At 45.1% G+C, this 12,391-nt stretch overlaps 2 protein-coding genes across 2 annotated transcripts in view; one reads left to right on the forward strand and one right to left on the reverse strand.

Moving 5' to 3' along the window:
* Nucleotides 1-12,391, reverse strand: part of LOC147619486 (glucosamine inositolphosphorylceramide transferase 1-like) — a 53,129-nt gene that overhangs the window by 26,315 nt on the left and 14,423 nt on the right. The gene's annotated exons all lie outside the window — the stretch shown is intronic.
* LOC147619487 (uncharacterized) lies at nucleotides 5,220-5,810 on the forward strand. Its single transcript, XM_086773397.1, has one exon. The coding sequence runs from the start codon at nucleotides 5,220-5,222 to the stop codon at nucleotides 5,808-5,810; it is 591 nt and encodes a 196-aa protein (XP_086629523.1).

Consider the following 12,391-nt stretch of genomic DNA (forward strand, 5'->3'; position numbering starts at 1 on the left):
TCACTTCTTACAGGTGGTCATGGTATGCACTCATGGATCATTGATTCAGGTGCCTCCTTTCATGTCACAGGTTGCAGAGACTTGTTTGTCAGGTACACTGCTGGCAATGAAGGAGTGGTTTATTTGGGTGATAACCATGCATGCAAGATTCTTGGCAGAGGTGATGTAAGGCTTGTATTTTCAGATGGCTCACAGCTTATGCTCCATGATGTCAGGCATGTGCCTGAGATCAAGAAGAATCTGCTTTCTACTGGACAGCTTGATGATGCTGATTATGTTACCACATTTGGTCGTGGAAAGTGGAAGATTAGTAAGGGCTCACTGGTTGTTGCCAGAGGCTCTAAGGTGGACACTCTTTACTTTATGCATGCAGGTGTTTGTCACCATGCTAATGTAAATGCAACCGAGCTGCCGGAAATCTCTATGTGGCATAGCCGGTTGGGACACATGAGTGTCAAGGGAATGGAGCAATTGTCTCGTTTGGGTTACTTGCCTTCTCTAAAGTTTTCAAGTTTTCAGTTTTGTGAGCATTGTATATATGGTAGGCAACTACAGTGCCCCCACAAGAAAGCTCTTGGACAGAAAGATGCTCAGTTAGAGCTTGTGCATACAGATGTATGTGAGATGCCTCAGCTTTCTTTGGGAGGGGCAAAATACTTTGTGTCTTTTATAGATGATGCCACACGCAAGGTGTGGGTTTATCCTCTTCGTTTGAAGAGTGATACATTCTCAGTGTTTCAGAAGTTTGTTGCTCATGTTGAGAATCAAACTGGCAAAACACTGAAGGCTTTGCGTTCCGACAATGGTGGAGAGTATATGTCCAAACAGTTTCAGGACTTTTGTGATGCTAAAGGCATCAAGAGGGAGCTCTCTACTCCTTATGATCCTCCACAAAACGGGACAGCAGAGAGGATGAACAGGACCATTCAAGAGAAGGTCCGTTCTATGTTGTCACATGCTGCATTACCTCATGGTTTTTGGGCTGAAGCTGTTATGACAGCCGTTCACCTTATAAACAGGTCACCTAACACGAGGCTTGGTGGGAAAGTGCCAGAGGAAGTATGGACAGGGAAGCCTCCGTCATACAAGCACTTGAGAGTGTTTGGTTGCGTTGCGTACATGCACATACGCAAGGAAATGCGCACCAAACTTGATCCTAAGTCTCACAAATGCATATTCCTAGGATATGGTGACAGAGGTGAAATGGGGTATAGACTTTGGGATCCCATGAATAGAAAGATCATACGCAGCAATGATGTCATTTTTGATGAAACATGCATGTATAAGGAGCCTGCAAGGCAACAGGAGCCTGGCAGAGTCATCTTTGATGATGATGGACATCATGGACAACAACAAAGGGCTGTAAATCAGCCATTACAGCAGGAAAACCAGCCCTTAAATGGTGCTGAAAATGGTCCAAATGGACAGCCAGATATGGCAGAAGATATCCCTATGGATATACCACAGTTAGAGGAGATACCGGGCATGATTTTTCAGCCTTATGGCATGGAACAGGAGCCACCAATGGGTGATATGCAGGCTGGACAGCAACCTGCAAATGATGGTCATTGGGTACGAAGGTCCACAAGACCCTCTAGAGCCCCTGACAGGTTTGTTCCAGGGGTTGACTACTTGATGCTCACTGACTGTGGGGAGCCCTCATGTTATAAGGAGGCTTTACAGAGGGCAGACAAAGCTCTATGGGAGCGTGTCATGAAGTCAGAGATGGATTCTCTGCATAAAAATGAAACATGGAAGTTGGTGCATTTGCCTGCAGGCAAGAAAGTTTTGCCATGCAAGTGGGTATACAGGCTCAAAGTTGCACCAGATGCAAAGCCAAGATACAAAGCCAGGTTAGTGGCTAAGGGCTTCAAGCAGGAATATGGTGTGGACTTTGAGGAGATCTTCTCTCCAGTGGCCAAAATGACCACACTTAGAGCTGTGTTAGCTTTGGTTGCACATGATGATCTGGACTTGATTCAGATGGATGTGAAGACTGCTTTTCTTCACGGTGATCTCCATGAGGAGATATAAATGCAGCAGCCAGAGGGTTATGCAGTGAGTGGAAAGGAGAAGCTTGTATGCAAGCTGAAAAAGAGTCTTTATGGGCTCAAACAAGCACCAAGAGAATGGCATCATAAATTTGATACATTCATGAAATCTCAGAAATTCAGGAGAAGTGACATAGACCACTGCTTGTACACTAAGAAAGCTTTGGATGGCAGTCTATTGATCCTCATCTTGTATGTTGATGATATGTTGATTGCCGGGAAATCTCGTAAGGAGATGGATACTTTGAAGCAGAGGCTGCATCAAACCTTTGATATGAAGGATTTGGGTGATGCAAATCACATCTTGGGTATGCGGATACTTCGGGACAGAAATCAGCATGTGTTGTATTTTCAGAAGGAATATATTGGCAAAGTTTTGCAGAGGTTCAATATGGACGGGGGGAAGAAGGCTAGTACTCCTTTGCCTCCATATGTGAAACTCAGTGCTATGGACAGCCCACAGTCAGATAGAGACAGGGCTAATATGGCCAAGATTCCATATGCTTCAGGTTGTGGCAGTCTCATGTATGCCATGGTTGCTACTAGGCCGGACATTGCATTTGCAGTGGGAGTGGTTTCTAGATACATGGCCAACCCTGGCAAGAAGCATTGGGAAGCAGTGAAAGGTGTCATGAGATACCTGAAGGGCACACACGATATGTGCATTTGCTTTGGCAAACAGGATGCATTAGTGCATGGTTATACGGACTCGGATTATGCCGGTCATCCAGATAACCGGAAGTCTACTACCGGTTATGTATTTACATTCACAGGAGGTGCTGTGTCATGGATATCCAGGATGCAGAAGTGCACATCCTTATCTACTACAGAGGCCGAGTATATTGCAGCCACAGAGGCTTGCAAGGAGGCATTATGTCTATCTCGGTTAGTGGTTGATTTGGGTTATACAGGGGATATACCATTGTTGCATTGTGACAGTCAGAGTGCCATCCAGTTGGCAAAGAACCCTGTCTTTCATGCAAAGACGAAGCATGTGGATGTGAAGTATCACTTCATCAGAGAGGTGATAGAGAACAAGCAAATTCAGCTTGTTAAGATTCACACGGATGACAACCCGGTTGATCTGTTGACAAAGAGTTTGCCTCCGGAGCGGTTTGCTCATTGCAGACACTTGATGGGCATTGGATGAGGCCATTTTCAGCCTTGATATGGCCTTGTATATTATCATGTACATGCTGATTTTTTCTTTTCCTTCATTTAAGGGCACTTTGCCTTTAAGTGGGAGGTTGTTGGGGTAAAGGCGTTATGCCCACCCTTATAGTGTGTACAAGCCCATAAGTTATATTACATAGTACACTTAGTACTTTTAATGTACTAAGTGCACTATGTGTACTAGTGCAATATACATGTGTGATAGGGGAGTCACACACTCATGCCTTATGAGTTGACTTATCCCCACAACTCTCTCTCTCTCTCTCTCCCTTGTGCTTCTCTGTGTATGTCTCTCACATGACCTAACCCTAATTCTCCCAACAGAGTTCACAGCAGCCCCCGTGGTGGTGGACACACTTTTCCAGACAATCACCTACCTCCACCACATCAGCACGATGGTCCCCACAGATACCCGAGGCCTGCTCACGACAGCTCGCACATGAAGGTGACATTGGTGCATGGTACGCCCGAGTTTCCACCTGGTTTTCAAGACAATCCCCCCAACTCTTTAGTACTACTTGGACTCCCCTTTTCTCCAGATCTCCCATGAGGACGTCAACCGGATTTTCTGGTTCGACCTCCTTAGCCTCCACATACACAACACATGGATTGGTATTCACATGTCACATTCCATGCAGATCGCGATTGGCCAGCTACGGGTATCCTCTCACCGCCTATGAGTGGAGACGGGGCACGCAAAGCGCATATTCAAAGATGGAGAGCTCATACGAAGACCTTGGGAGGAGAGGATCTGCAAATTATGCCACAGAGGAGTCGAGACAAAGGAGCACTATACATGTCATTGCCCAGTGTACTATGAGATCCACAAGAGGTACCACTTTCTCTTCCCTAAGGGCTTTGGCCCATTTGTCACGATTGTGACTTAGTTCATTATACACAGTCTCCTTATGGTTACAGATACTGAAGTGACATGATTACAGAGGACCCCTACACTCGGATGATGGTCATGACTATTCGCTCTAGAGACATGCCTCTTCATCAAGAGCCACACTCCTTCGACGACTGGTCACACCCCTTCGCTCTAAGGTTGCAACTCTTCACCCAATGGTTGCAGCTATTCGTCCAAAGGATGTGTCTCTTCACCTAGAGTCATGCCTATTGGTCATGGGATGTGTCTTTTCATTCGTGTCTCTTGGACTCCTATATAAGGAGCCTGTTGTATCACAGTTTCAATCAATCAATCAAACATCTGTGTTCAAGTCTCTCGAGTCTACTTTCAGTCTTAAATACACAGATAAGTGGATGAAATACTAAGTAATAACAGTAATCCTCACAGTGGTATCAGAGCAAAATTTTTCCCGGGCCTACGGTTGTGAGCCTCTCACCCTTTCCGCTCTACTCCCCTACCCGGCGTTGTATGGAAGCAGAAGAAAGATGGAACCTACACTTACGAGTATGAGGTAACCCTACAACTTCTTTACTAATTACACATACATAAGACAAATACACAGATGTGTGTGTGTGGCATACCCGGTATGTGTGCGAAGGTGACTTGCCGGTAACCCTTTGTGTGCCTTTTCATCGGATCGTGCCCTTTCATGCGCACTTCCTCCATGAGCGTTGGAGCCTCTTCATCGCATGGTGCCTCTTCACCGCAGCCATCGCACCTCTTCCCAAGCGAAGGCACCTCTTCGCTATGCCCCATGGCTGCGCACCTCTTGGCCGCTTGTGCAATAAGCGCTAAGTCCTACAATTCAGCCAGCGCAGCCCTTCGTGGGTTTAATAAAACGGCAGCCTACCCAGCCGGCCAGCCCATTAATTAACTTGGGCGGCCCCTTTTATTACATTACGTGCCCTTTCGATAAGTCAAAAAAAAAAGGCGAATATGTGGCCAGCGCAACGAAATAGTCAGCCGGCCAGCCCATTCGCTCCTCTCGCACGCTGTTCCAGGGAAGGCTCGCTCCTCTCCCACACTGTCACGCCAGGGAATTCTCTCCACTCTGGCACACATTCACCTTCTCAACCAGGCGTCCAATGGAACCCAACAGCACTCAGCCAGAGCCTTACATCTCGTACATAGACGAGGTCCCGGAAGCCATCTTGCCCGAAAATCCTCGCCCAACCCCGGAAATAATTATAATACACGATACACCCACACCGGAGCCCGCTCCATTACCCGAACCTGTTGCAGAACCTGTTCCGGCTCCAGTTCATGTACCAGGTCCCCTGGACTATTTATTATACATCAGTCACCGCCACGCCACTCAGTTACAGGCGTGGGTGATCTGGCATATTTACTTGACGTGTCCAGCACACCATCTTGCTCATTACGAGTTTATTTTGGGACGGTACCCACATCTTGCATATTCCCTGGACGAGTGCCGTGTGGATGCAGTAAACCGGATCATCTCGCTTCAGCCCTTGGTTCGAGTATACAACGAGCTCATTGTGCCGGATTACACTCCATTAACCCCTGCAGAGACACCTCCTGTCGACGAGGTGGAAGACTACGAGCCTTCGGAGTTAGGCTCCAATTTCTTAGCAGAATTGGGAGACGATTCACTGTCACTCTCTCCTCCAGCAGTACCACATATTTCACCAGCTTCTCCGCGCTACTCACTCTAGCAGCTCCAACATGCCATCTATCTCACAGGAGGAGGGCCAGCAACAAGACGAGCAAATGCAGGCCATTACATCATTACGCAAGCAGATGGAGACACTTCAGCAGACTTTTTCGACAAGTCTCTCTACCATCAGCAGACGACTCGACCAGTTGCAGCGGCCCCATCCAACGCGCACACCAGCCAGTGATCCACAACCCTCTTCTTCAAAGACTTCGGTAGCAGAAAATGAAGATGAACCAGATCCAGTTGCCGAGGTAAACAATGCAGAACTCCAACTTCTTTATAAAATATTTATTGCTGCAAAAAAAAAAAAGAAACTCGATGTCAAACTGCCTGCCCCTTATAATGGTCGCCGCGACAAGCGCGTGCTTGACCAATGGATATTCAAAATGGAGGTATATTTGACCAATACCGATTTGGTCGAAAGCAAGAAGGTGGCTTTAGCCAGTTCACTACTCAAGGATACAGCACTTCTATGGTGGCAACGACGTGTTGCAGATGGTAAGCACACTCCTACTTGGGATAAATTCCGGCGCGCCCTCCGCAAGGCCTTTGAACCTGCCAGTGCGGACTACCATGCCTGGTCTGCTCTCCGCTGTCTGAGGCAAATAGGATCCTCAGCCGCGTATATCACAGAGTTCCAACGTTTAACTCTGGAAATTGAGAGCCTCAACCCCGCTGACAAGCTACACAGCTTCATCGATGGGCTTGAACCCAACTTACAAGAAGATGTGCAGAAGTTTAACCCTCTCACCATAGATGCTACCATTGCCTATGTAGAGCGCCTTGGAGATCTACGACGACAACCCAGGACATCCTTCTTTGGCAATCGGTCCTCAAACAGTGCTCGTTTCTCCCAGCACAATCGCAGAGGAAATTTATCTCAACCTGAGTCTCAATATCCCCAATCCTCTGGTCAGCAATCTACTCGGCAACAGCCCTTTCGACCTAGATTTTTATGTCAGGCAGCAGCCTCACAAACAGGATCCTCTTCCAACAACAACAATCGGAATCGAGGACGCAACTGGCAAGGTCGCCGACCCAACAATCGCCGCAATTTTCGCCGCGATACCTCAGCAGGTCAGCAAGCCTCTACATCGGCACCTTCAACCTCTCAAGACAACCCTCCAGGTCTTTGCACAATTTGCAATGGACCACACAGGTGGTATGAGTGCCCAAAGCGTAATTCTCGCCAAAATTCCAACATGGAATGTTGCCCAGAAGGTGAACATGGACATCCTCATCATCCTTCTGCGCCAGAGAAAGGCAAGCATGTGGTTCATGCAGTGCGAGTTTCTAAAGTTGTCAGTGCTTTAATGTTAAATGCCCACAACCATACTTCAGTGCCTATTAACCTTTCCAATCAAGTTTTGAGCTTATTGGGATTTATTGGCCAGCATCCTATCAATGTTCTTGTTGATAGTGGATGCTCGACTAATTTTGTGGGAACTACTCTCGTCAGCAAGTTGCGATTACCTACTCAGCAGAGTGCGGAAGTTTTCCAAGTGGAACTTGCAGATGGTTCTTTCTTGCATTGCAGTAAACGGATTCAGCAGTTGCATTTTCAGATTCAGGATTATCAGGATCAGCTGAATTTCTCTATTATGCCTTTGTCACACTATGACATGATCCTTGGACAGTCTTGGTTATATGAGTATGATCCTTTGATCAGCTTTCAAGATCATTCCATTCGACTTTATCATAATCATCAAGAAATGGAATTACGAGGTCTGTTTAATTCTAAGCCGATTACTGTGGTTTCTGCTATGCAAGTCAAACGCTTCGTGCGTAAACTCGACAGCACTTCTGCCTTAGTTATGTTGCGAGAAGCAGAAGACAATACAGTTGACCAATCGGGATCCTCGCCATCAGATATTTCTTATTTACAACAGCCCTTCTTTCAACCTTATATGGATTTATTTCCTGACGAGCTGCCAACGACATTGCCTCTCGACGTTCTGTAGATCATACGATTGATCTAATTCCTGGACAACCACCGCCAGTTCGAGCTCCTTATCGAGTTTCTTATTCAGAATCTCAAGAAATTCAGAGACAATTGGCAGAGTTGTTGGATAAAGGTCATATACGTCCAAGCAAAAGTCCTTTTGGTGCTCCAGTTTTATTGGTCAAGAAGAAGGATGGATCTATGCGACTTTGCATTGATTATCGTGCCCTTAATAAGCAGACAATCAAGAATAAGTTTCCCTTGGCTCGCATCGATGAGATCTTTGATCAGTTGCTTGGTGTGAAGGTATTTTCGAAGATTGATCTGAAGTCAGGCTATCATCAAATCAGGATTCGAATTGGAGATGAGTATAAGACAGCTTTCAGAACAAAGTATGGACATTATGAATTTTTGGTCATTCCTTTTGGGTTAACCAATGCCCCAGCTACTTTCATGATTTTGATGAATGACATCTTTGGTCCTTACTTGGATAAGTTTGTCATCGTTTATCTGGATGACATTTTGGTCTTCAGTAAGACTTTAGCATATCACAAACAGCATTTGCAGATTGTCTTCGAAGTACTCCGTACGAATGTCTTGTACATCAACAAGAAGAAGAGTCAGTTTTTCAAAGATCATGTGGAATATCTTGGACACATCATCTCTGGACATGGTATTGCAGTTGATCCTAAGAAGATAAAGGTCATTGTTGATTGGCCTTTGCCACTTACAATTTCAGATGTGCGACCTTTCTTGGGATTAGCAAATTTTTACCACACCAAGGTTCACAAGTTCTCAGATATTGCTGCTCCTTTGACGGCCCTTACAAAGTTAGATAAATTGCAATGGTCACTTGAAGCTCAAAAGTCCTTTAATGATCTTAAGCATGCGTTGACAACTATGCCTGTTTTGGCTATTGCGGATCCAACTCAGCCGTTTGACGTCATGACAGATGCTTCGGATAGAGCATCTGGAGGCGTTCTTATGCAGAATGATCGTGTTATTGCTTTTGATAGTCATAAATTTTCGGCTATTCAAATGCGATATCCCGTTTATGACAAGGAATTTTTGGCAATTGTTCATGCTTATAGAACGTGGAAGCATTATCTTCTTGGTGCAGATTCAGTGGTCAAGACAGATCATCAGTCTTTGACTTACATCTTTACTCAGCTAGTGATGAATCCTCGTCAAGGACGATGGGTTGAATTTTTGGCAAATTTTCACATGGCGATACTCTATGTTCCTGGATTACAGAATGTGGTAGCAGATGCTTTGAGCCGCAGGCCTCGAGCTACGAACTTTGCTATCTCAAATGTGCAGATGGAGATTCCTGCATGTTTTAAGCATGAGTATTTGACAGATAGAGACTTTGGAGATGTCTTTTGAGCTCTCAAATCTCTTCATCCTGCTTGCAGAAATGAATATGTTTGCCGCATATACAATTGCAGATGATTTACTTTATTACTTAGATCGCATTTGTGTTCCTCACAATGCATCTTTGCGGAAACTCCTTATTCAAGAGCATCATGAAGTACCCTTTGCAGCTCATCCTAGAATTAACAAGACATATCGTCTGTTATCAGCAACATACTTTTGGCCTCAGATGCAACAGGATGTTATTAAGTTTGTTAAAGCTTGTCACTCTTGTCAAATTATGAAAGCTTCACGACAACTTCCTCAAGGATTGCTTCAGCCTTTGCCAGTTCCTCAGGAAAGATGGGAAAGCATAAGCATGGATTTCATCACTACTTTGCTGCGTTCGCAGAAAGGCAATGCTCAAATTTTAGTAGTGGTTGATCGGTTTTCCAAAATGGCACATTTTATTCCTTGCAAGAAGACAGTTTCTGCTCTAGATCGTGCAGCGTTGTTCGTACAGCATATTTTCAGAATCCATGGATTGCCAAGATCTATTGTTTCAGACAGAGATCCGAAGTTTACTGGACATTTTTGGACTTCCTTATTCAAATCTCTTGGTACGAATCTCTTGTTCAGTTCTGCTTATCATCCTCAGACAGACGGACAGACAGAAAGAGTAAATCAAATTTTGGAAGAAATGCTTAGACATTATATTCAGACAAGATTAGCTTCTTGGGAAGAATATTTGCCTCTTGTGGAGTTTGCTTATAATAATTCTCCGCATTCAGTCACTGGAATGACTCCTTTTCAAGCAGCATATGGTCACACTCCGCTTGTGCCTACAAACTTTGTTCTTCAACACAAGGTGCATTAGCAGATTAGTTGATTCAAGAAATGCAAGATATTCTTGTGCAAGTTCGAGACAAACTGGTTCATGTTCAGCAGAAGTATCAAAAGTATGCGAATAAGCACAGAAGGCATACTGAGTTTCAAGAAGGTGACTTGGTTTTGCTTTATGTTGCACCGCATCGATATAAGACAGTAAAGTCAATCTTTCCGAAGTTGCGACCGCGTTTCTATGGTCCATTTAAAGTTATAAAGAAGATTTCAGTTGTCAGTTATAAGTTGGATCTTCCACCATCTTGGGGAAAAATTCATCCGACATTTCACATCTCTTGGCTCAAGGAATACATACAAGGAGATTCATCTATTCCGGAGTTATCTTCTTATGTTCCTGAGATTGAAGATGATCACATTATTCTTGTTCCTGAGAAGATTCTTGACGTTCGTCAGAAAGAAACAAGACGGAAGATTACTACAGAATTTCTTGTTAAGTGGATGGACTTGGATGAGTCAAATTCTACTTGGCAGACAGATGAAGAAATGCAACAATATCCTCAACTCCTCCAAGAATTCTTTGGCAGACGACCGACTCTCATTTAATCACATGGGTTTTATTTTAAATGGGAGGGAATGTCACGATTGTGACTTAGTTCATTATACGCAGTCTCCTTATGGTTACAGATACTGAAGTGACATGATTACAGAGGACCCCTACACTCGGATGGTCACGACTATTCGCTCTAAAGACATGCCTCTTCATCAAGAGCCACACTCCTTCGACGACTGGTCACACCCCTTCGCTCTAAGGTTGCAACTCTTCACCCAATGGTTGCAGCTATTTGTCCAAAGGATGTGTCTCTTTACCTAGAGTCATGACTATTGGTCATGGGATGTGTCTTTTCATTCGTGTCTCTTGGACTCCTATCTAAGGAGCCTGTTGTATCACAGTTTCAATCAATCAATCAAACATCTGTGTTCAAGTCTCTCGAGTCTACTTTCAGTCTTAAATACACAGATAAGTGGATGAAATACTAAGTAATAACAATAATCCTCACACCATTATCCAGGATCATGGACTTCCAACGCTACCTGGGACTCTTCCTATTGGAGCTTCGCAGACACAGATAGAGACTCCTATGAGAGTGTCAACCACAACTTCCACCCCTCCTTCCTCGCCAACGACCATCACCAGTTTCTTTCGGGCCCAGGGAGAGTATACCATCATAGTGGACCCCACGGGTCCATGTAACACGCGGAAGCTCTAGGAGTCTTCTTTCAACCCTAAGCACTCTTGGAAACCATCTAATGCAAAACGCAAATATAGAGAGAGAGTAGAGAGAGAGAGAAGTGCTGGAAATTCAGTATATTGATATGGTACGAAAAGGTACTTCTACTACAGCCCTAGGCTGTCTTTATAAAAGGTGGTAACACACCAAAATCTGTCCTAGGACTTGATCCACTCCCTAGTGGAATGAATGGTCATAACAATGAGCACTTGGTGCCTTTTATAGGTCCCTTGGACACTTGGTAGACTGGCCGACTGCTGGTCGACCAGTCATAAATGTATTAAATGCTCTTTAACGTAGCCGATTGGTCCTCCTCCTTGCGCCTGCTGCTGCCCCTGTCCTCTGGTTCAGCCAACCACTTCTGTGAGCAGCCGACAGCCTTGTGTGCAGCCAGCAACACCTGTCCTGCAGCCGACAGCCATCTGATCTTCAGCTTGCTCTCCACGCCTTTCTCCAGTCTACACTGCCAAAAGTGCTCTGTGCTCTATCATCCTGGTTCTACTTGGTTTATACTCTTTATCTGGCTGCCTCTTCTGGATCAGCACCTGAGAATGTCCATGGCATTTATCATGCACATGACATCCCCCTCTGCTAAACTTGATGACGGGATTCCAACCTGCTCTTGGATGACTGTCATCATCCCAATCTTTTCCCGAAGTCCCTCTGTCATCATTCATCCCTGGCAACCCTTTTTCTCTGAAAATCCGGCCTGTTCTCCAAACCACTCTGTCTCTGACGAAGATCTATGCATCTGTTTCCTCTAGTCCACAATCCATTCCTGCCCCGACTCTGAACACTGTCTTGGTTCATTCCTGAGAAATAAGTCTAGCACTCTCACATCACCCTTGGAGGATAAACCTCCCTTGGGACCGTTGCCCGGGTACCTATCTGGTTCACAGGACGGCCATCCCCTTTGGCTTTGTGAATAACCACCAACAAACCTCCTAGGAGCTCTTCCCGATTCTGTGTTCCTTGCCTTGGGCTTCGTATCCGTATACTTTCCTGTACCTTGGACCTGTACACCATCATATGGGACTGAATCAGTGTTTAGCTTTGCTGAGCCTAATGCTCTGATACCAATGTAACATGTGAAAGCTCTGGGAATCTTCTTTCAGCCCTAAACACTCTTGGAAACCATCTAATGCAAAACGC

Source organism: Cibotium barometz, chromosome 33, assembly GCF_041138505.1.
Source record: "Cibotium barometz isolate CiBa-2024 chromosome 33, ASM4113850v1, whole genome shotgun sequence".
NCBI lineage: Eukaryota > Viridiplantae > Streptophyta > Polypodiopsida > Cyatheales > Cibotiaceae > Cibotium > Cibotium barometz.

What these genes read in the sequence shown, in the direction of transcription:
- LOC147619487 (XM_086773397.1), top strand. Translation starts at nt 5,220, where the DNA reads ATGGAACCCAACAGCACTCAGCCAGAGCCTTACATCTCGTACATAGAC.